A 25,257-nucleotide genomic window follows, 5' to 3' on the forward strand; every position below is an offset into this window, starting at 1 on the left:
ATTTTTCAAGGACTTTCCAGGACTGATAATAAGAATTCAAGCACTTTCCACACCTTGAATTTCAAATTTTAAAATTAAAGCACTTTCAAGGTTTTCAAGGACTTGTACGAACCCTGAGAAAGCACCGGTAAGAGATTGCGCCATACTATCTCATCATACCTGTTGCTTTTAGTTACTGGAAGATGAAGGATGCATGAAAATGTATTAGCTGTCGGAAACCTTAACAACCCCCCCCCCCCTTTTTCCTGGGTCATGCAAAAACTCGATGGTAGGAGATATCCCATGTTGTGGTAATTCTTTACAACTAGTGGCGAAGAACAAAATATCACTTAAGTTGATGTCAGAATCCTCTTTTCCTCGCTGTCAGACAAATTCATCCCGCTGGTCCTAGGCATCCCTTCAAGAATGAAGCGTAATAGTCATCTAGTTGCATTGAAGTCATTGAAGTATAGCCATTGAAGTATAGTTTCAGGATTTGTAGATCCTACCCATAGGATTTCTTTAAACTTTGTTTACAAAAAGAACTTATCGATGACACTCAAATATGAAAAAACGGGGGGTCGCCATGCTAATAAATCTTAAAATTTTAAGGAAAATCACCTATTTTGTCTGCGCGTGACTGGGTTCTAGCACCTCGGCTGCTACCGAGAACAATATTTTTCCCACCTTTAATTCAAGGTTTTCAGAATCCTAATTCCTTTTGTAGTACTAGAACCGATCCTACTGAAGGCGAAAACAAGCGTCTAGCACAAAGGTGAGGCAATTAGCAAAATGTTTATTTGCTTTAGATATATCTTTTGACTGCTGGGCTTCCCCTCAGTGACCACCATTCTTGTGAATTGAATTAATTTACTTGAATCTCATTTTTCCTAAAAGCTTTGACTTTAAAGGCTAAGATAACCCACAGAGCAGAGCTTCAATACGTGTTTCGCATCTGAACAGTTAAACGCCCTTCAAGAGAAGAATTTGTCAAGGGGAACGGCTCGCGTTGTCTAATGTTCATCATAATAAGCCTGGTAGGGCTTATTGGTAACATTCATCCTGTGGATCTTAAAGAAAAAGAAAAATGAGGGCAAAGTGGTATACTTATTTATCGGAGCATTAGCTCTTACGATGTGTCGGTTCTCGCTATCTACATTCTTTTGGGATTAACTTTGGTGATGCTTGGAAAATGGCCGGATTTTTTTTTTACTTTTCCTGCTAGTTTTACGGCTTCTTTGTCTTATTCCTCGTCAGTGCATCTCTGCTTCTAATAGCACTCACCGCCATTAATAGGTCGTGCACACGAACTATTATCGACGGTTGTTTACGCCATCGCGTACAAAGTTCTTTATTTGGGCAGCATTGGTGTTGGCTTGTATTGTGCCGGTACCGTATCTTGCTAGCGGCGAAAATACGTTTTCAAATCCTGAAAAATGCTACTTTCAAAAACCAAACTTAAAAGTAGTTTCACTGTACGTGTACTTTAATTGTAGTTGTTCCATGGTTGTTTTAACCGCGTTCTATATCAAGATTCTTAAAACAATTCGCATTCACCAAGCCAGAGTTACCTCCATGCAGCAAAACAGGTGGGACAAATAAATCCGGCAATAAGAAATTTAGCTGGTGATCGTAATATTTAGGCTGAACACGTAGAGTCAACACAAAGATCAAGAGCTCCTTGTTACTCAGCTACTTTCCGAAATATAGAGGTTAAGCAAATTAGTCCAATACAAACACAATAAACTTCTTGTGGGACCACAATATTAAGACAACATACGGTCAATAATGTTTTACTGTTACCAACTTTGCTGTAGCTCGTTTCAATTGTACATGACTCATGCCTCAAATTCAAAAATAATGCATGATTCACTGGTGAGCAACATGCATTGATTAACTGGTAAGCAACTGCTACTAAAACAGTTATTTGACACAAACTAGACTGATTTCGAGTAAAACGCTCTAATGACTACAGTATTTCAACTTTTTGGCACGAGCTCGCATTGCATTTGACTTTGTGAGGAGGACTAGTTGAGCACGTTCTTCAGCTTCTCTTGCTAGTTTATCCGCATCAAACTGCAAAGCAGCAATGTCGCAGGAAAGACGCTGCCGCTTGGTCTCCAGTTAGAGTTCCTTTTGGAATCTTCACTTGTGGGTCTCATTATTTTTCTACTTGGCCTTTTTATTGTTAAGTATTGAGAGTACCACCTTCTCCCTTGACTTGACGCATCTAGAAACGCCTTGCTGATATCAAGTTTGGAAAGTCTACTGATATCTGTAATGTGATCATGAACAACTCTTTGAGTAATGAAGGTTCTTTCCTTAAGGTTTTCAACCATCAGCTGGCGATTTACCGAGAAGCCCCTTTCGACATCTTGACAAGCTTCCACAGTTCTCTGAGACCACTATGCGAAGCTAGGTGCTGCAGGAAGAACTCCAGCCTGTCATGATTGTAGTTAAAATCCAAAAACAGCTTACACTTCTTTCGCGACAAACTCCATATACTGGAGCACCAGGGGATCCATTCTCTCATCTTAATGCGCTTGCACTCCACCATCTTCGTCAGTAAGAGCTTAAATTTGGAGATGCACACTTCATTTCGCAGGACTATCTGTGGGATCTAGGCAGACTATGTTTCCGGCCATGGAATACGCAGTTGGAGTCTCCTCTACTAGCTTCTGCACGACAGCCTTCAAGAAATCCCGGAACTCCTGCTTAAATTGGCAAACCTGGAAATATTTAAATCGAAAAAATAATAAAAAGAAAACCTAGGGACATGAAGAGAGTGGAAAAACTAGGAAATACTAAGTTTACATTTCTTTGCTATGTCGTAGATAGCACTATTAGATAGAATACTAACCACAGAGACAGGGACATTTTCAAGCCACCTGTGCTTACAGACCTTGAGGGGGAAACGGTAGTATCTGTTATTTGTTTAAAGTCCTCTCTTCTAGCAAGAGAGTCGACAAATAGCCAAAAAACTGAAGTAGGTACCTCCTCCACATTCCACTGAGAAGCCTTTGCTCCCGCTTTAAATGAATTGTGGACAATGTGTAGACCACATAAATGTGATTGGGGGTGCTTTCGTCGGCTTCCAGACGTTCTTCTTCAACGAGTTCTAGAAGCTTCCAATTCTCATTGGGGCCATCCATCGAAATCTGTAATACTTTCAACAAATCAATGCCATTGCTTGCAAAAGAAGTTCATAACTTGAAACATGTAACACGTTTCAAACAAAAATATTTTTTTCGAAACCGAATTTTCCGAGTAGAGTAGAGTAAAACCCTACATTTCACTCTAAAGTTTAGTTCCCTGTTCATTCCGAGTTTCGGACCCCAGTTATGAGCTTACTCTACATTTCGAATTTCGGACCAAAGCTATGAGCTCACTCTCCATTTCGAATTTTCTACCCAAGCTATGAGCTCACTTTACATTCCGAATTTCGGACCTCAGTTATGAGCTTATGATTTTGATTTAGTTCTCAATTTCACAAAAGACTTTGCCCTCTACCTATAGAAAGGTTAACAAAATTCAAGTCGCAAGACTTACTTTCTGCAATTATCTGAAATCCGCTTTATACATGAAAACGATTATTGGCTATTTTCACTAATGAACTGTCGTAAGCGTTGCCGTTACTACTTACAGTCGGGCAAAATTAGACCTTTTCTACTCTTTCTTAATCTTTCATTTCCTTATTTTACTCTTTTTTCGCTTTGCTGCCTTTGCCTCTTCTCTTTTTCGACCTTTTCGTAATTCCATTTGGCCCTAGAAAGTGAAAAGACAGTTATTAAAACCAATAAGTCACTTTATTTTTAGCCTTGTCATTGTGTATACAGCTATTCCACAGCTACGCACTAACAAAACTTATACTAAGTAACCACCCCCTTTACATCGAAACCGGCCGACATGCCAAATATGCAAAAACGTGTGTGAACAGCATACGAAAATAAAACAAAATAATTTTTTGAATTTGTAAGAACAAACACTAACGATATTCTAACCACAGTGCTCTAGCTTTTCTAAAAATCATACGTATAAATCAAAGAAGTTCTAGGGAAAAACTTTCTCTGCATGTCCTAAAAAGAAAGGTTCGTTAAGGGACGCCATTGAAGATAATAAACGTTTCCTATATTTTTTCTTATTTCATTTATTTATTTGGATGTGCCGGATTTCATACCGCATAACGAGAACGACCAAAAATCCAAAGTTTGGAGTTGATTCGGCAAATAACGATCGAGATACAGTCATTCAAAGATGCCAGCATTTTGTAAGACTTGACGCCAAGAGTCCGGTTTTTCGTAGATTACTTTTTTTAAACAAATCCTCGTAAAATGGGATTGCTGTTTCTCGATAACTATTGACCCGATTAATACCAAATTATGAATTTGTCTTTAGGATTCGCCTAAATCACTCACGGTATGAAACCCGCAATGTACATTTGTGTGTACTGGATGCCAAATAAACCTGTCTGTCCGTCCGTCCGTCTGTCGTTTTTTTTTGGTTACCAGTCAAGAATATTAGTGAAAAGGAAGTTTTAAAGGGTAAAGGCGTTTCTATTTCTGGGTATATGGGACATTTTATCAATACCCGATCCTTCTTGAGTCGAATCGAGTTCATCTTCAATTTCAAAATCGGATTTCATAGATACCTAAAAAGTAGCATAAAACAGGTTAATCCATCGGCATTAATATTAATGAAACACGATTTTGTTTTCTTTCACTACCCAGCAAAAGTACGCTTCCTTACATACACAGGTTTTACAAAAACGTTTCATGCAAGCACAATGCTCCCAAATACAGAATTAAAAAAAAACTTTTAAAGATCCATATCCTACCATTATACTGCATTATTTTGCCGTGCTTTTTTTACTCTACGAACGGGCAACTGTTAAGTCGGCTCACTTTGCGTCATAGCTTAAGGAAATGTGTTTCGAAGTATACTGGAAGCATTCTAATAGGATATGTTCTAAATTCTCCCTCTATTAGACAAAATAAGGAGACGTAAACTCACAGTTTATACAAAACTTAAGTACACTGTCCAGGGTGTGGCGAGTAATCGTCACCACACTGTCTTTAACTTCCGATGAACACAACAACATAGTAAAACAACACAAAAGAATCACAACATAAATAAAAAGCATGAGTAAATTGCCCGTAAAATATCCTCTACACGGTAGGCAAATGTCGCAATCATCAACACCAGTTAAAATATTCACTACCGAAAAATAGTTGTGTAAAAGTGGAGAAAATAGGAAAATAGTAATTCTTTGGACAATATAGCCTATTACGGGTTTCAAAATGTTGGACAACCTCAACAACGACGACAATAATTATGTGTAAAATTGATATCAACAATGCAGGGAGCAAAAAAAATGACCCCACCAGTCCAGCCAAGAAACCGCCACCCAGGCGGCGTAGCCGCGAAACTCCACCAGAAACACCACCAGTCCAGCTGAAACACCTCGCCGGCCCAGCAGAGAAACCCCACCGGCCAAGCCGAGAAACCCCACCAGTCCAGCCGAGGAGAAACCCCACTTGTCCAGCCGAGAAACACCACCGGTCCAGCAAAGAAACCCCACCGGTCCAGCCAAGAAACCTTGCTGGCCCAGCTGAGAAACCCCACCGGTCCAGACGAGAAACCCAGCTGGCCCAGCCGAGAAACCCCACCAGTCCAGCCGAGAAACCCCACCAGTCCAGCAAAGAAACCCAGCCGGTCCAGCAAAGAAACCCAGCCGGTCCAGCAAAGAAACCCAGCCGGTCCAGCAAAGAAACCCAGCCAGTCCAGCCAAGAAACACCACCGGTCCAGCAAAGAAACCCCCACCAGTCTAGCTGAGAAACCCAGCTGGCCCAGCCGAGAAACCCCACCGGTCCAGCCAAGAAACCTTGCTGGCCCAGCTGAGAAACCCCACCGGTCCAGACGAGAAACCCAGCTGGCCCAGCCGAGAAACCCCACCGGTCCAGCCGAGAAACCCCACCAGTACAGCCGAGAAACCCCACCGGTCCAGCCGAGAAACCCCACCGGTCCAGCCGAGAAACCCCACCGGTCCAGCCGAGAAACCCCACCGGTCCAGCCGAGAAACCCCACCTGTCCAGCCGAGAAACCCCACCTGTCCAGCCGAGAAACCCCACCTGTCCAGCCGAGAAACCACACCTGTCCAGCCGAGAAACCCCACCTGTCCAGCCTAGAAACCCCACCTGTCCAGCCGAGAAACCCCACCAGTCCAGCAGGGAAACCCTACCATTCCAGCCGAGAAACCCAACCAGCCCAGACAGGAAATTCCTGCTAATCTAGCCTAGGAAACATCACTAGTCTATCCGAGAAAACCCCCACTAGTCTTTCCAAGGAAAACCCCGACTAGTCTAGCCTAAAAAATACCCTAGTCTAGCCTAGAATACCCCCACTTATATAGCCTAGAAAACACCTACTAGTCTAGCCTAGAAACCCCTCCAACCCAGCCGAGAAACTGTACCAGCCCAGCCAGGAAACCCCAACCAGTCAACAGTATAGCTAAGAAACCCCAACCAGTCTACCCTAAAAAAACCAGCCGGTGAAGCTAAGTCCATAAAACATCATCTCGTCTTTGTGCATCTTCTTAGCTTCCTCATTTGTCTGTAAAAAAAACGAAAGCAGCTAATGTACATGGACGGTCGATCGAATAAATAAAAGTGTTAACACCAGAATTTCTTTTTTAACCACCAAGAACCACAAGAAATGGCATATCCAGAAACTCATTCCGAGAAAGAAACACCAATGGGCTTCTTTATTAAATCTTATGTTTTCGAAGAAATTTATCATAAAATTGTTTACAGACGTAAAACCTTATTACCATTGCATTCAATTCCACCTCTTCGCTCTGGACTATTTCACTCCTCTGGATCATTCCTCCGTTCCTTGACAGAGCAAAATGAAGAGGGAGGTCCTCTTGAGCCCCAAGCCAGTCATACACTTGCTGTATAAAACAATTTGATTAAGCACACTTTAAAATGTAATTTTATAACGTTATCTGCATAATTAAATCATATTAAACATCTAAAAAAGTTTCTGACCGAGGCAAATGCTTTTATAGTATATTATACAAACCTGTTAAATTAGCATTTCACTAACATAATATAGTTTTGGATATTTTAAGATATACATAATGCAGTAAATACATTCTCCATAAATTTATATACGTTAGCAAAGGCTGACATGAAACGAGCAGGTTGTGTCACTGTGTTTTCGGAAATTATTGAATATATGAATAAAATACTGTGGACCACCTTAAATGACATTTCATTTTTCATCATACCGGTATATACGGTATTACCATAACCAGCTCTATTCATCTACTTACTATGCTTAGATAGAGCAGGTTTCTCATCACTGTCACGAGTAATTACGATGGAAGGAAATTCAGATTCTTGTGAATTACTTAGTTCTCTGATTTTTCACTATAGTGAAAACTGATCTACAATGTCATGTTTTTACTTTTTTGGTTGAGTGGGAAATAGGATTGGAATTTAAAAGAGATACGAAGAACAGCTATGACAACTCACCTGGTATGTTGTACCAGCAATAAACCTACGTATTCGTACTGTGCTTTGTGCGCGTACACAAACAGTGACAGTATCCGTCAGCTCTACTGGTACACGAGAAGCCCTCACCACCCTCACCTAAATATAACATGGGTTACTATTTTGCAAACCAGCAAGCACCAAGCGTATATGGATCGACCTCAAGATGATAAATATCCTATTCATGCCCAACATAGTGAAAATACAGTGGAATGTATAAGAAATTAGCTAGATCTAACAATATTGGATACAGTGGGAACGTGCGAGTAACAAACATTTTAAACAGGTTCTCGTTTAAATGGTATTCAACACAATCTTAGGCTGTTTAGGTTCTTAAATATGTTTTTATTCTTGTGGAAAACAAATGAAATCCAGCTCCAAAACAACATCGTTGTCGTCGTCCTCGTCTTCCTCGTCATCATCATTACCTCTTTGCTTGATGGTGTTGAATGTGCCAGTATGGCTGCTGGTGGAGGTGCCAATGTGGCTGATGGTGGTTGTGACACGGCTGATGGTGGTTGTGACACGGCTGATGGTGGTTGTGACACGGCTGATGGTGGTTGTGACACGGCTGATGGTGGCTGTGACACGGCTGGTGGTGGCTGTGACATGGCTGGTGGTGGTGCTGTCCTGTTGGGTCCCTAAACAATAAGAAAGTATATGAGAAATCAATAATTGTAATTATATCCGCATGAAAGAACACCTACCTCAGTACTAGCAGGTGTGGCCAAGTATTTGATGCGTGCTTTTCTTATCTATAATAATGAAATATAGTAATTTTATCTAAAGAATAATGAGAGGATTTCTTGATTTTCAGTACTGCAATGTACTAGGCAGGATGCATTGTGGGATTGATAGGGGATTAAACTTTCTTTTTTACCTCTTCACTTGAAGGTGCTGGCGTGGTAGCTGATGGTGCCAGTAGTGTGGCTGTTGAGTTTGGTCCCTAAACAATAAAAAACTTTTAGAAAATCAATATTTGTAATGATATTTGTCGTATAAACAGAAACAACATAGCTTGGTATTAGAGGGCAGAGTCAGGCATGTGTCGTGCACTTTTCATTGTTCCATAACAATGATATATAAATATGCTAGAGGATTTCTATTTATCAATACCACAATGTACTGGGGAAGATGCATCATGGGATTGAAAGGGGGTTAATAATTTATTTTATTACCTTGGCTTTTTAAGTAAAAACAAACAGACAGTTTATTTACAAATTTCTAAACTTTAAAATGTATAACAAGAACGTTTTTATTTATTTTTTACTTTTTTTGTCAACTCACCAGCATATATATCAGAAATACCAAATGTCATACTTTAGGGAGACTCTACTTGAAAAGCCAGGGCCTTCTTAGGGCCCCCACCACTTCCATAATATAATGTAAACATGTAATTTAACTACTACATTTATGTGAATTGAATTTAATTGAGAATACTAATGGCTATCAAAATGGATACTAATAACTATACCCTTATTGTTAAATGCCCTTGCAGAATGACACTTGATTTAGGGCAGGCAAATGGTAGTTTCTGATGAGATGAGTGGCATTGATCAATTTCTAAGTATTTACTATTGTCTGATTGGGGAAGCCTGTTAAACCACTGACCAGTAGCAGACCTGACAAGTATGTGGGATGTTAAAAGCATATTTGCCATTTTGCCTGGCTAACGCCAGAGAAATATAGTCGCGAACTCGCGAAGAAATATATTGATACCGTAATTGTTATCTTCTCCAAGTGGGTCAAATGAATGACGAAGGGTTGTAATGTACTCATCATTAAGATCCAGGTTTACTGGTGGAACAACAACTCCTGTGGTGTCATTGTCAGGATCTGGAGGGGGCGCTGTTGGATCATCACCATATTCATCAGGATTGTCCAATACATCTCTGACTGCAGAGTTCGGTGAGTTATAATTGGCAAGCATGCCAGATGTCCACAGTTGCCGTGGAGTTGGCATGAACCATAACTCTCTCTCTGAATAGGTCCAAGTGGCGCTGCACTCTTGGAAGGAAAACGTAGTGAAGGGCATACATGTGAATATCCGAATCAGAATCAAGTAAAAGATGCAATTCCATAAAATAAAATAAAGAAGAGAACAGGCTGATAACACTCAAGCCAACATCCCTCCAAAGCCGTTCAATCCGTGTGTTTCTGACACTTGGCCCTGTTAGGAAGCTCCCTCTGTTGGCTCCCCTAAAGTACTCCATGTACTCCCCAACAGCCACATTTTCACCTCCGTCGTCTGCCCTTACACGTGATGGGTGACCCCACTTAGTGGTGCTGTTTTGGAAACAAGAAAGGACAGTCGCAGCCAGGTTGTTGGGATTTACTACTAGATATATAATAGCTCTAGAAAAGCCATCCACACACCCATGGATGCACATCCGCCAGCGCCTCATTTTCATATTAGTATCAATGTGCCACAGGAAATTTGGATTGGGTACAGAGTATGGACGTCTGACAATCCTCTGGGCCCATCTGTTTGCCCTGTTGATTGGGTCTACTCTCACAATTGACTCCCTCACCTTCCATCTCTGTATCCACAAACCTCTTCTTCTCAAACCAGCAATCAAATTTGTTTCCCCTGTTCCGGGGAATGCATTCAACTCCTCACAGGCAACAACATCCAGATCGTTTGCACTTATATTAGAAAATCCCTCAAAGTCCATAGAGAACCCTAATTCTCTACGTCTGTTGTAGACAGTCTGCCGAGAAACCCTAAGAGCCCTTGCCACTTGAGCCCAGCTGTTAAATTCATTTCTCAGACAGGACAGTTGCTCAGCTGATACTTGAAGTCTGGGCCTCCCAGGTCTGTCACTATGCTCTACAGAAGGGCGATATGAGTATCCATCCATTACAGATAGGGAGTAGAGCTGTGAATAGATGTTTCGCATCTGATCACGAAGCCTCTCCACTCCCCTAAACAAGCTCTGTTGGGTAGACTGTGATTGTTGCATAAAAATTGCAATATGAACAAGGTGCTGCATTGCACAAAGGACACGGTTGGCGTAAAATTCACATCTGTCTCTACTCTGTCGTATATTGTCGGATTCCGTGTCTAGCTTCCTTAACAGAGAATGTACACTGGAAATAAATCTTTCTAGATCATCATCAGATGATACCCTGCAATAAAACACAGGGAAGAAGGTTAAGTTAAAAGCAGAAGCCAGTAAGAAGGTATGTCAATTTACAGTAACAAAGGATGGAAACTAGTGAATATATAATCCCAGAAAGTTCAAATCTTTTATAGAGGTTTATATGGTGAGGTGCAAACTTTTGCAAAGCCATATTTATGCTAGTTTCAATGCTATGACATTACAAATTGGCATATCTAATAAATTTGGGGGGCTGCTAAGTTCGCTCCTATCAAATGGCGGAATTAGTCGCCAACTGGTCAATAAAGTGTGCCCACAGCTGTGTAGCATCAAATCAGATGGCTGCCACTTTGGAATTGTGCAATGAGGAGTTAAAATATCCAAGATAGTCGCTGCAATCAGAGTTTGTTATTCAAAGCTTTCTACTTGTCTTTTAGGAATAAAAAAATATCAAAAGTGTGCGAGATCGGCTTATAGGATATACCAGGCCTACATACCAATAAAGGAAATGAACAGCACCAAATGTATGTGCAGCATTTATACAATGTTGAATTGAGAGCTTAACATAGAACTTACCTTGTGACAAATAAGGCCAACAACAAGATGAAGACAAGCAAGAATATCTGTTCCATTTTTGCTGAAATGGAGCTTAATGTTGACTACAATATGAACAGATGAATAAACGCAGATGAACGTAGAAGAAAGCTAATGGTGCGACACGTGTCTTGTAGTGCGATACGCTAAGCTTTTCCGGTCAGTGGTGAGTGAATAGACAGTGCTGAATAACGTATGCGCATGCGCGTGTTCTGGCGAAAACAAACAAAATCAAACTGTTGAATCGTTCGAGTAAAGGTACGAAAGGCTGACTTCGGTTGCTGTTTTGACTTACTGTACAGCATTAAAACCATAAAGAAAATTTTAACCTTAAGTTTGATCTAGTTTCTAGCATTCGCCAAAATGTGACAGTTCGCCGGTAAAACGCCGTCTTTTCAAAACAAAAAGGCTGTTTTAACTGCGCAGTACTGGAACTAGTCTCATATTAATTATGCAATATGTTAGCCAAGCTGCGCATACGCAATGAGTAGATATTACTTTCCGGAAATGGTTTGGAATTTCGAAAATATTTCGGAGTCAGGAAAGATATTCCAAACGAAATTGTTGTTTCGTCTCGGAACTGTGGTGTTCGGCAAGGAACAAAGCAAAAAGAAACAGACTCGTGGTCTTCCACATTTAATACAAGATGGCGGATCTCTGACATGTGTTCTACCATGGTGCATTGCGCACCTTAACAATCCATAATGCAACGCGGCGGACACTACATCCCCCCCTTACTTAGCATTAAAGTCCATACTAGGAGCTAAATAACTATAACAGCTATAGTAGGGGTCCTACGCATGTATGTAAAACTGAAAAGAAAAATAAAACTAACAAAACTTATTGTAGCACATAATCCTTAAAGCGAACAGGTTGTTGCCTAGTGCGCGCAGGTCGCTGATTGGCTAGAGAACCAGGAGACGCTGGCATTTCAGCTGTACAATCAAGTGTGGACTGGTTCTGGGTCTCAGGTGCGGTTTGGTGTTCCTGCGCGATTTCAGGTGGAGTAGGCAGCATGTCTGCGGCGACTGCTTCCTGTGGTTTGATGAACTTCTTCATTTGTGCTACATTCCTCATCTTCCTATTTCTATCAGAATCCTCCAGTACAACTGCATTACCTGTCTTCTGCAAAACCTTGTAAGCTTCAGGCTCAAAAACTGGAGAGAGTTTGTTCTCGCGGCGAGTCTGTCGCAGCAGTACTTCATCGCCTTCATCAATTCCACTTGGCTCAGCATGTCTTCTAGCATCAGCATACTCTTTCTGTCTGAGTTTTGATAGAGCGTCTCTGTCCCTAAGTTTGTGTTGCCACTCTGACTCTGTCGCTCTATCCTTCGGAATCTTTACACTAGGTAGCTTGTCTCGGAGCTGCCTTCCCATTAGGAGTTCGGCTGGCGAGCATCCAGTTGCGGCATGGTTTGTTGTGCGATACTGAAAGAGGAAATCATCAAGCGCTTTCTTCCAATCATTTCCTTGCAAGTTTGCTATCCGAATCACTTTAAGAATTGTTCTGTTACATCGTTCCACTTCGCCGTTGCTCTGTGGCCAATATGGAATTCCTTTCTTATGTTCTATGCCTAAGAACTCTAAGAAATTCTCAAATTCTTTCGAGGCAAAGGGCGGTCCGTTGTCGCTGCGAACCGTGTATGGTATGCCATGTGTTCTGAATATTCCCTCCAATGCCGTGATGACGTGTGGCGCATCGGTTTTCTTAAGGAGTACTACCTCTGGCCATCTGGAGTAGTTATCCACAACTACCAGCAAGTGGTTTCCTCCAGGTATCTCAGTCAAATCTGTGGCGAGGTCCTCCCATGGTTCTTCAGGTAGTTCTGTTGATCGAACAGGTTCCGGTTTGCCACGTGGTCCAACTAGCTGGCAGGGGTAGCAGGCCTTGATGAACTGTTCAGCCTGTGCATCCATCTGCGGCCACCATAGTTTGCTTCGCAGGCGGGATTTTGTGCGCACCATTCCTTGGTGTCCCTCATGAGCTAAAATAATTGCTTGCTTCCATAGGGATTCTGGTAGCACAATTCGGTTTCCACGCATCACTAATTGTCCGGCAATCCACAACTCCTTTGACACTGCTTTGTACAAGGTACCTGTGAGGCGGGTGAAGTCTCCACTTCTAATTGCTTCGCGTACCAGAATAAGGGTTGGGTCCTTCTCTGAAACAACCTCTACATGCTTTGGGGTCATGGCGACAGGTACTGCGGCCTTTGCAGTGCTAAACACATACTCGCTGGTTGCTTTAGAATCAGCTGTCTGTACTGGACCAACTGGTAAACGACTCAGGGCGTCGGCTGAATTTTCCTTTCCGGAAATGTGCCTGACCACATAGCTGAATTGCTGAAGGTACAACAGCCAGCGTTCAATCCTAGCAGACGGGGGTTTAGACGTTGGACCTAGGACTGAAATTAAGGGTTTGTGATCAGTTAGTATTTCAAAATGGGTTCCATAAAGGAACATGTGAAATTTCTCACAGGCCCATTTGACAGCAAGGGCCTCTCGCTCGAACTGTGAGTAGCGCTGTTCAACCTTACTAAGCTTACGACTTGCGTAGTACACTGGTCGAAATTGACCATCACCAGGTTGTCTTTGCTCTAGTATGGCCCCCAGGCCAACTGGTGAAGCGTCAGTGATAATCCTGGTCTGGGCTCCCTGTGTAAAATAAGACATGACTGGTGCACATGTTGGCAAGTGCTTAATTTGTGCAAATGATTCTGCCTCTTTGGCACCCCATTTCCATTTAGCATTTTTACTGGTAAGATCCCACAGGGGAGCAGAAATGGTTGCAAACTGTGGAATGAATTTGGCACAAAATTGAGCAGAACCAAGGAAACTTCTCACCTCTGATTGGTTGGTTGGTGCAGGTGCCTCGACAATTGCTTCGACTCTTTTGTCAGATAACTTAAGACCATCTGCAGAAATGGTGTCTCCCATGAAATCCATACTCGAGGCTCCTACCACACATTTCTCATAGTTGAGGGTGAGCCCGCTGTCTTGCAGCTTTTGGACAGCTCTTTCCAGGTTCTCGTCATGCTCCTTTTGGTTCCTGCCCACTATAAGAATGTCGTCATGCATGTTGAAGGCTCCAGGGCAGTCTTTCAAAACTTGCCATATCAGGTTCTGGAACTTCTCGGTAGCCATGTTCACACCGAAGAGCAATCGACAGTAGCGATATAAACCTGTTGGCGCTGCGAAAGTAGTTATGTCTCGGGACTCTGGGGATAACTCGATTTGATGGAAAGCCATGTTTAAATCCAATTTGGTGAAAATCTTTGCATCTGAGATTTCTTGTAGGGTTTCTTGCATAGTAGGTACTGGGTGTCTTTCTCTTAAGATAGCCTGATTGGCCTGGCGCATGTCCAAACAAATGCGAACATCTCCATTTGGCTTTTCGACTGCCACAAGGGGATTGATCCAACTTGTAGGACTGTTTACCTTTTCCACCACACCAAGCTTCTCAAGTTCCTCTAACTTGCCAGCGACCTTCTGCCTGCGACTAAAAGGAATCCTACGCAATGGTTGTGCTACTGGCTTAATATTCTGATCAATATGTAACTTGAGTTTAAAACCTTTAAGCTTGCCCAAACCATGAAAAACATTAGGAAATTTGGCCTTAAGCGCTGCTTTGCTGTTTAACTGAGTATTTATAGCTGAGAAATCTGAGCTACAACTATTAACCTGAACTCCTACTTTGAGTATGCCTAGAGCTTCAGATAATTCACGACCTAACAAAGTTGACGCTTTTCCAGAGACAATGAAAAACTTTGCGCGCTTATCCACATTTGTTTCTGGTACATGCACATTAAGCATACAACTACCCTTAAGATTTAAAGCATCACTAGACGAATATGCAAAAATTTGCTTGCTACTTGGCTTCAAAACAATGTCTCCTTTTGATAAGTCATTGAATGTCCTTTCTGACATAAGGTTACAGCTTGCACCCGAATCAATGATGACATTCTGTATAACACCTCCAATAGATATCTCCATAGTACCAGGCGGTGACTCTGTGTGCGTGCAGAATACATTAAAAACATCTTCTTCCTCTTCGCTATCAGTTTCTTGAACATCAACAGCTTCCACTTGTCTTACATGAGATGGCTTCCTGCCCTTTGATTTTGGTCCACTTGCAGACTTTGCTTTTCCAGATGTCTGCTTTGATTTGCAGCAGACCTTGAAATGTCCAATTTTCCCACATTTTTCACATTGGTGATTTTGGCTACATCTGCAGTCAGCAGCTTTATGACCCTGCTTATTGCAACGATGACATCTGCCATCAAACTTGGGACCAGCACTGTCAGGCTTCTGTTGTACTCTCAATTGGTTAACACCACCTTGATCTGGCACAAGAACTAGTGCTTCTTTGTCATGGTACGTGTTGACAATTTCCAGGAGCTTGCTGAGAGTCAGACCTTCCTCACGAAAGAGTTTTGCTTTGAGGGGTTTATCCAATATGAAGGTCAAAATTCTATCTCGAATTTGACTGTCCTTTTGGTCGTTGTACTCGCAGTGTTCGCAAAGGGTTTGCAGTCTAATTGCAAATTGATGAATCCTCTCACCGGGTTTTGGTACCGCTGTCAAGAAGGCTTGCCTGGCCATCGGTACGTTTTTCTTGAGTTTGAAGTGTTGAGTGAGGGAGTCCATGGCTGTTTTATAGTCCTCCCCCTGTTGTTCAGCCGTAAAAGCGTGAAAAATTTCTCGTATTCCAGCTCCTGCTAGGTGAAGAAGTATTGCTCGTTGTTGTTTCGAGTCTTTGATGCCAGATGCAGTGCAGTAGAGCTCAAATTCGGACTTCCAGATTGTCCATCTTTGTTCCAGCGTGGCTGGTTCGCCAATGCAGTCGAAGGCTTTTGGCGTTGGTAATCCTGATAAACAGACGGCCATATACCGGCTTTTTTTTTGACAGATTTAACTTCAGTATGTGTTTATCCAGTTGTTGATCCCATCCTCGTCGCCAGAATGTGGTGTTCGGCAAGGAACAAAGCAAAAAAGAAACAGACTCGTGGTCTTCCACATTTAATACAAGATGGCGGATCTCTGACATGTGTTCTACCATGGTGCATTGCGCACCTTAACAATCCATAATGCAACGCGGCGGACACTACATCCCCCCCTTACTTAGCATTAAAGTCCATACTAGGAGCTAAATAACTATAACAGCTATAGTAGGGGTCCTACGCATGTATGTAAAACTGAAAAGAAAAATAAAACTAACAAAACTTATTGTAGCACATAATCCTTAAAGCGAACAGGTTGTTGCCTAGTGCGCGCAGGTCGCTGATTGGCTAGAGAACCAGGAGACGCTGGCATTTCAGCTGTACAATCAAGTGTGGACTGGTTCTGGGTCTCAGGTGCGGTTTGGTGTTCCTGCGCGATTTCAGGTGGAGTAGGCAGCATGTCTGCGGCGACTGCTTCCTGTGGTTTGATGAACTTCTTCATTTGTGCTACATTCCTCATCTTCCTATTTCTATCAGAATCCTCCAGTACAACTGCATTACCTGTCTTCTGCAAAACCTTGTAAGCTTCAGGCTCAAAAACTGGAGAGAGTTTGTTCTCGCGGCGAGTCTGTCGCAGCAGTACTTCATCGCCTTCATCAATTCCACTTGGCTCAGCATGTCTTCTAGCATCAGCATACTCTTTCTGTCTGAGTTTTGATAGAGCGTCTCTGTCCCTAAGTTTGTGTTGCCACTCTGACTCTGTCGCTCTATCCTTCGGAATCTTTACACTAGGTAGCTTGTCTCGGAGCTGCCTTCCCATTAGGAGTTCGGCTGGCGAGCATCCAGTTGCGGCATGGTTTGTTGTGCGATACTGAAAGAGGAAATCATCAAGCGCTTTCTTCCAATCATTTCCTTGCAAGTTTGCTATCCGAATCACTTTAAGAATTGTTCTGTTACATCGTTCCACTTCGCCGTTGCTCTGTGGCCAATATGGAATTCCTTTCTTATGTTCTATGCCTAAGAACTCTAAGAAATTCTCAAATTCTTTCGAGGCAAAGGGCGGTCCGTTGTCGCTGCGAACCGTGTATGGTATGCCATGTGTTCTGAATATTCCCTCCAATGCCGTGATGACGTGTGGCGCATCGGTTTTCTTAAGGAGTACTACCTCTGGCCATCTGGAGTAGTTATCCACAACTACCAGCAAGTGGTTTCCTCCAGGTATCTCAGTCAAATCTGTGGCGAGGTCCTCCCATGGTTCTTCAGGTAGTTCTGTTGATCGAACAGGTTCCGGTTTGCCACGTGGTCCAACTAGCTGGCAGGGGTAGCAGGCCTTGATGAACTGTTCAGCCTGTGCATCCATCTGCGGCCACCATAGTTTGCTTCGCAGGCGGGATTTTGTGCGCACCATTCCTTGGTGTCCCTCATGAGCTAAAATAATTGCTTGCTTCCATAGGGATTCTGGTAGCACAATTCGGTTTCCACGCATCACTAATTGTCCGGCAATCCACAACTCCTTTGACACTGCTTTGTACAAGGTACCTGTGAGGCGGGTGAAGTCTCCACTTCTAATTGCTTCGCGTACCAGAATAAGGGTTGGGTCCTTCTCTGAAACAACCTCTACATGCTTTGGGGTCATGGCGACAGGTACTGCGGCCTTTGCAGTGCTAAACACATACTCGCTGGTTGCTTTAGAATCAGCTGTCTGTACTGGACCAACTGGTAAACGACTCAGGGCGTCGGCTGAATTTTCCTTTCCGGAAATGTGCCTGACCACATAGCTGAATTGCTGAAGGTACAACAGCCAGCGTTCAATCCTAGCAGACGGGGGTTTAGACGTTGGACCTAGGACTGAAATTAAGGGTTTGTGATCAGTTAGTATTTCAAAATGGGTTCCATAAAGGAACATGTGAAATTTCTCACAGGCCCATTTGACAGCAAGGGCCTCTCGCTCGAACTGTGAGTAGCGCTGTTCAACCTTACTAAGCTTACGACTTGCGTAGTACACTGGTCGAAATTGACCATCACCAGGTTGTCTTTGCTCTAGTATGGCCCCCAGGCCAACTGGTGAAGCGTCAGTGATAATCCTGGTCTGGGCTCCCTGTGTAAAATAAGACATGACTGGTGCACATGTTAGCAAGTGCTTAATTTGTGCAAATGATTCTGCCTCTTTGGCACCCCATTTCCATTTAGCATTTTTACTGGTAAGATCCCACAGGGGAGCAGAAATGGTTGCAAACTGTGGAATGAATTTGGCACAAAATTGAGCAGAACCAAGGAAACTTCTCACCTCTGATTGGTTGGTTGGTGCAGGTGCCTCGACAATTGCTTCGACTCTTTTGCCAGATAACTTAAGACCATCTGCAGAAATGGTGTCTCCCATGAAATCCATACTCGAGGCTCCTACCACACATTTCTCATAGTTGAGGGTGAGCCCGCTGTCTTGCAGCTTTTGGACAGCTCTTTCCAGGTTCTCGTCATGCTCCTTTTGGTTCCTGCCCACTATAAGAATGTCGTCATGCATGTTGAAGGCTCCAGGGCAGTCTTTCAAAACTTGCCATATCAGGTTCTGGAACTTCTCGGTAGCCATGTTCACACCGAAGAGCAATCGACAGTAGCGATATAAACCTGTTGGCGCTGCGAAAGTAGTTATGTCTCGGGACTCTGGGGATAACTCGATTTGATGGAAAGCCATGTTTAAATCCAATTTGGTGAAAATCTTTGCATCTGAGATTTCTTGTAGGGTTTCTTGCATAGTAGGTACTGGGTGTCTTTCTCTTAAGATAGCCTGATTGGCCTGGCGCATGTCCAAACAAATGCGAACATCTCCATTTGGCTTTTCGACTGCCACAAGGGGATTGATCCAACTTGTAGGACTGTTTACCTTTTCCACCACACCAAGCTTCTCAAGTTCCTCTAACTTGCCAGCGACCTTCTGCCTGCGACTAAAAGGAATCCTACGCAATGGTTGTGCTACTGGCTTAATATTCTGATCAATATGTAACTTGAGTTTAAAACCTTTAAGCTTGCCCAAACCATGAAAAACATTAGGAAATTTGGCCTTAAGCGCTGCTTTGCTGTTTAACTGAGTATTTATAGCTGAGAAATCTGAGCTACAACTATTAACCTGAACTCCTACTTTGAGTATGCCTAGAGCTTCAGATAATTCACGACCTAACAAAGTTGACGCTTTTCCAGAGACAATGAAAAACTTTGCGCGCTTATCCACATTTGTTTCTGGTACATGCACATTAAGCATACAACTACCCTTAAGATTTAAAGCATCACTAGACGAATATGCAAAAATTTGCTTGCTACTTGGCTTCAAAACAATGTCTCCTTTTGATAAGTCATTGAATGTCCTTTCTGACATAAGGTTACAGCTTGCACCCGAATCAATGATGACATTCTGTATAACACCTCCAATAGATATCTCCATAGTACCAGGCGGTGACTCTGTGTGCGTGCAGAATACATTAAAAACATCTTCTTCCTCTTCGCTATCAGTTTCTTGAACATCAACAGCTTCCACTTGTCTTACATGAGATGGCTTCCTGCCCTTTGATTTTGGTCCACTTGCAGACTTTGCTTTTCCAGATGTCTGCTTTGATTTGCAGCAGACCTTGAAATGTCCAATTTTCCCACATTTTTCACATTGGTGATTTTGGCTACATCTGCAGTCAGCAGCTTTATGACCCTGCTTATTGCAACGATGACATCTGCCATCAAACTTGGGACCAGCACTGTCAGGCTTCTGTTGTACTCTCAATTGGTTAACACCACCTTGATCTGGCACAAGAACTAGTGCTTCTTTGTCATGGTACGTGTTGACAATTTCCAGGAGCTTGCTGAGAGTCAGACCTTCCTCACGAAAGAGTTTTGCTTTGAGGGGTTTATCCAATATGAAGGTCAAAATTCTATCTCGAATTTGACTGTCCTTTTGGTCGTTGTACTCGCAGTGTTCGCAAAGGGTTTGCAGTCTAATTGCAAATTGATGAATCCTCTCACCGGGTTTTGGTACCGCTGTCAAGAAGGCTTGCCTGGCCATCGGTACGTTTTTCTTGAGTTTGAAGTGTTGAGTGAGGGAGTCCATGGCTGTTTTATAGTCCTCCCCCTGTTGTTCAGCCGTAAAAGCGTGAAAAATTTCTCGTATTCCAGCTCCTGCTAGGTGAAGAAGTATTGCTCGTTGTTGTTTCGAGTCTTTGATGCCAGATGCAGTGCAGTAGAGCTCAAATTCGGACTTCCAGATTGTCCATCTTTGTTCCAGCGTGGCTGGTTCGCCAATGCAGTCGAAGGCTTTTGGCGTTGGTAATCCTGATAAACAGACGGCCATACCGGCTTTTTTTTTGACAGATTTAACTTCAGTATGTGTTTATCCAGTTGTTGATCCCATCCTCGTCGCCAGAATGTGGTGTTCGGCAAGGAACAAAGCAAAAAAGAAACAGACTCGTGGTCTTCCACATTTAATACAAGATGGCGGATCTCTGACATGTGTTCTACCATGGTGCATTGCGCACCTTAACAATCCATAATGCAACGCGGCGGACACTACAGGAACAACATTCCGACGCCTCGAAAGGTGTTCCGACGCTTCGAAAGGTATTCCGAAGTCGGAACAGATTTCCGTAATTTTTTTTACGGAAGGCGGGCCATATGAGCTCACTCTCCATTCCAGATTTCGGACACAAGCTATGAGCTCACTCTCCATTCCGAATTTTGGATCCCAGCTTTGAGTTCACTCTTCATTCCAAATTTTGGACCCCAGCTTGGTTCGCCCTTCATTTCGGATTTCGAACCAAAGCTATGATAAGTAAAATAATCATAGTATTATTATCTAGTAGCCGTATTCGTTATAACAACACTTATTTTCGGATTAGTAGGGTACTGAAGCTTGAAAAACGCATAGTGCAGGGTTTACTGTGATCAGGAAAAATAACCAACATGAGATAGGGCATTTAAAATAACTATCTTGACAAAACTTTAGGAGTTGACTGATTATGAGGCTTTCCCTTAGCCAATTTATGCTGGTATATGCTTTATACGACAGTTTAAATTAAACAAGCTTAGTGTGCTTTTCGATACTAATCAGTAAATCAGTCGACACCGGTTTTACTCTATCCTTACGATTTATTGATACACATTTCTTGTACCTCCAATTTCTACCTTTTCTGGCTTTGCAACAAAATCACATTTTACTTCCCTATTACTCATATCATGCAATTAAAAATACGAGGAACACATTAGGGGAAAGTAAATTGTTTTAAACAAAACACATTTGGATTCGAAGTCCGTTGAGATAGCGCGCCCAAGTCAAGAACGATAGTATGCTAAAGTCAGTCACAAATATCACATTAGTCCTGATAGTATCGCATCAAAAAGCACATTGTACACTTACCTTTAACTTCAGTCCGTGTTCTGCACATCAAGTCCTCAAAATAGGTAGAATTGAATGTTGAGACACGCAAACACACATTACATTTGGAGACTTCGGTAAGGAATGACCGACCGTTACAGCTTGCTTACAGCGCATTTAATCCAGACCCCCTTGGACACTCAAGCAAAGAAGGCCCGACACATTTTGGTAGTTTAGACCTTTGGGCTTTCTGCAATACGTTTATTTTACAATCTGAGAATTATCGGAAGAATATAACTCGAATTTTCATAGTATTTAAAAGCAAACATGTCGAGCTTATACTTCCTCTGCATAACATTCTCGGGGACCCAGGGCTTCGCAGAGATCGGGCACAAAGTGAGTGCTCTTTTTTTCTCGCGCGCCCCCCGTGTGCCCGATCTCCGCGACGCCCTGGGTCCCCAAGGATGTCTGCATATCGACTTTGAATAAACGATTTTCATTACATTTTCTTTCTCGCGCGCCCCCTGTGTGCCGGATCTCCGCGACGCCCTCGGTACCCGAGGATGTCTGCACATCGACTTTGAAGTCGTTCGGGTTACCTGTGTTATAAGGCCTGCTGTGACAGTTTGAACTTTGACGCGGCCGCCAAATACAAATAAGTTTACGAGTATTGATGCTGTTTTCCCCAAAAATGTTACATATTAAGGCCGAGAATTGGACAAGAAACGTTTTAAATTTTAAGGTAAGAGTACTGATGATGATAATGTGAGTTTAATTCAAGAATTTCATCAATCCTCGAATTGTGTTTTATTGTGCCTTTTTTATCTGATGCAGTCTCAATATTTAGTTTTGCAAGCATTAACCTTGAGTAATCTCGCCGAGCCACTCCAGAATCTAGTAGAGATAAGTCCATATTTCACAAGAACATTGCACCATAAACAACTACACATGAATGACTACGAAAATAAGTACCAAAATTATTGAGCGCAGACACTAAGCCATTCCCATGTTAACTAACCGGTTCCCTGGTTGTCAATGTAAACAAAACAAAAACATTACGTAATGCATCCACAGTTATTTGGGGAAAAAATCCCGTGCTCGATGTGTATGCACGATGTGATTAACGCAGTATATATATAGGAGGTGCCTAGGATGTGTTGTCATTCCTATATGGCCATTCCTGCTGTTCACTTCGTTGAGCGCAGAGCTAGGGCGTAAACATCGAAAAAGGTATAAGCCACAAATCGACTTCGATCATTTCTTAGTTAAAAAAAATATTTTAATGTACAACGGTAACCCGTATGGGAATTGTTTTCTATAAAAAAAATCGACAATAAAAAATGTAATGAAAATAGTCTGAAAACAATGTTTGGTTTTGGATTCGGCTTCTTAGTGGAACGCCTAGTACACTTATAGTTCTTAGTTCACCCTGAAACATCACTAATTGATGTGCATCATCACCGTTGTCTGTCAACAGCTTCACCATAGAGCCCCCTGGAGTCATCATTGATTGATGTGCATCATCTGTCAACAGCTCGGGAGCATTTACATTCTGGGTCAGTGCCTTCCTCGGGTACTTTGCATTCCTAACCTAAAGTTTTCCAGAGTTAACATTAACTTCAAAGGCTCCATTCTCCTTCTGTCTCACAATCACATGCAGCTTCTTGGATTAAGTTTTGTCTCTTCATATGCGCAACAAACACAATATCGCGCACTGACAAATCATGTATTATGGCACCTTTTTTTTATCAACACAACCCATAACCATCATCCATCTTTGTGATATCGCCCATACTGTTCCTCCAGATTCACAGTCTTTTTGTCCTCCAATCTCCCGATTTAACTGATTCTTGCTCTTCGATTAAAATGTTGACTTTGTTGTTTGCTTGCTTTACATCGCTTTGACTTGTTTTTCTGCATGTTCACTTGCTATGCACATATCCCATGCTTTGTTTAGTGTTAAATCTTGCTCCTTGAGAAGTGCCAGTTTCGTGCTTTGGAGACCAATTATCAGTCGATCTCGGATGAACTCATCGGTTTGAGCTCCGTATTTGCACGTCACGGCGAGTGACGCTTTTCTCTTCTAGTTGAAAGCAAGTGCTGATTTTTATCTCTTGAATACATTTTTCTTGGGCATGAAATACGCTTGAAGTGCATCATGTCCCATTATGGATGTCACCAGCTTTTGTTTAAGTATAATCATCCAAAAAAAAAAAACACTCCTCACATGAGTTTCCTTTTTTCAAGTCAAAACACCACCGCCGATGACGACTTACAAGGGCTATGACTAGTTTCAACTCTATTGGATTGCCACCAGACAGTTACTATATGGGATCCCCAGAATACCCTACATTCGCTCACCCTTACTCTGAACTAGATGCTTGTAGAGCATTTTGTGAGCTGTTCATTCTTATCAAACCCGATTAGTTGCATTAACCGCCGTATGCGGCGACCCAAAAATGTCAAATCCTGCATTTCAACTAGTTGAAAATAATAGTCAGACAACCATTTGGCAGGGGTATCTACTAAGCCCCATTGGCAACCAAAGCGATTTTTGTTGCTTTGAAATAGCGCCATTGTCTTGCGAGCGATTTGATTGGAGGACTAACATATGCATAATTATTCACTACCGACACTCGAGGTGCGTGTTTCATCTTGTTTTCGCCGATGAAAAAAGCTTTTCAGTCACTGTTTCCACAGTATTTAGGAAGTAAAAAACATAACGTAACAAAGAAACGACCAAGCAATGCGTGCCTTACGAGGATTATTGACAAATAAAGATTGATGTTATCGGGAAATATGTTGGTTTATTCCACACGATCACTCAAACTCTATTCTTTGTTTTATCACTTATAAGTACTATAACCTGTAATCAAAATTCTAGGTTAATAACAATGAAGCGAGAAGTCGAGGAGAATATATGCCGAACACATAGGAAGTATATATTTCATTGCTATGATATGCAAATTCATAAAAGAAGAAATACTTTAATAATACGAGTATTTACTAATAGCTACTATATAAAAAAAACTATCAATAATGCCTGGTTTCCAAGAGAGCCGTGTCTACATTAAAACTATAATTAACTATAAACTATAAAAAGAAGTTGCCGCAGCCCGATTTGAAACTATTCAGGGTATTTGCTTGCCGCAACTCGATCGGGAGGCTATTCCACAACAACGCACCCCTATAGCTGATGCTATCTTTTAGAAAATTGGTGCGTGGTTTTGTAATAGCCAATTTACTATCAGAGTCTCTTAATGAGTAAGAAGACACGTTCGCCAATCCGCTTGTCAGCAGAGGTTTTTCCCTTGGAGGTTTTGCCCATGGGGCTGTCCTCCAACTTCTCAGACAATCTCTGAATTGCTGAAGTCAGCAAGGAGACTTGTTCTGGCGTTACAGAGGTAGGAGCTGCCTCACTGTTAACTGATGAATGGGACGGCGGAACGTCCGCCGCCATCTTGGAACAATTAGATTACGCTGAAATTTCCAATAAAGCTTCTTCGTTGGTATCTTCCTCGGCCACCAGTTTGTTTCTACAGTCCATAGTTCACAGTAAAATGAAGTTTCTAACACTAGCTTGTTGTGAAAGGCGAAAGGTACAAACGTCAGTTTCACTCGTGGAAAACGTGCAGCTTCGCCCGAAGTCCAACTCGCACTGAGCTCAAAGTGCATGCTTGCTATCTCAACTGACCTCTGATTGTATGCAAATGCGAGGTAGAATAGTTTTTCATATCGC

General features: G+C 42.3%; 1 protein-coding gene and 1 non-coding gene across 8 annotated transcripts; both read right to left on the reverse strand.

The window, feature by feature from the left end:
* Nucleotides 1–2,143: 2,143 nt before the first annotated feature.
* LOC116618091 lies at nucleotides 2,144–9,108 on the reverse strand. 7 transcript variants are annotated; one of them, XR_007311856.1, is made up of 7 exons: nucleotides 8,414–9,108; nucleotides 8,241–8,288; nucleotides 7,962–8,174; nucleotides 7,516–7,632; nucleotides 6,807–6,929; nucleotides 4,567–6,589; nucleotides 3,690–3,744 (listed from the first exon to the last, which is right to left on the reverse strand). XR_007311856.1 is itself a non-coding variant. In XM_048728670.1 (6 exons), exons 3-6 carry the CDS (start codon nucleotides 8,142–8,144, stop codon nucleotides 6,512–6,514), a joined length of 501 nt encoding a protein of 166 aa, XP_048584627.1. In that variant the 5' UTR covers nucleotides 8,145–8,174; nucleotides 8,241–8,288; nucleotides 8,414–9,108; the 3' UTR covers nucleotides 3,690–6,511. The 7 variants fall into 7 exon arrangements, 1 of the variants encoding a protein (XP_048584627.1); XR_007311857.1 differs by lacking the exons at nucleotides 8,241–8,288; nucleotides 8,414–9,108 and having other exon boundaries at nucleotides 4,567–4,627; nucleotides 4,990–6,589; nucleotides 7,962–8,204; XM_048728670.1 differs by having other exon boundaries at nucleotides 3,690–6,589.
* Nucleotides 8,964–11,707, reverse strand: LOC116618089. Its single transcript, XR_007311855.1, has one exon. It is a non-coding gene; the product is annotated as an uncharacterized LOC116618089 (transcript).
* Nucleotides 11,708–25,257: the final 13,550 nt, after the last annotated feature.

Source organism: Nematostella vectensis, chromosome 6 (assembly GCF_932526225.1).
Source record: "Nematostella vectensis chromosome 6, jaNemVect1.1, whole genome shotgun sequence".
Taxonomy (NCBI): Eukaryota; Metazoa; Cnidaria; class Anthozoa; order Actiniaria; family Edwardsiidae; genus Nematostella; species Nematostella vectensis.

Bases quoted from the DNA above. Each gene is read 5' to 3' on its own strand.
- LOC116618091 (XM_048728670.1), bottom strand. From the start codon at position 8,144: ATGTCACAGCCACCACCAGCCGTGTCACAGCCACCATCAGCCGTGTCA. The intron at 7,633-7,961 runs GTAATGATGATG...TGTTATATTTAG, and splicing joins CAACACCATCAAGCAAAGAG to GTGAGGGTGGTGAGGGCTTC. The intron at 6,590-6,806 runs GTAATAAGGTTT...TTTTTTTTACAG, and splicing joins AGGTGGAATTGAATGCAATG to ACAAATGAGGAAGCTAAGAA.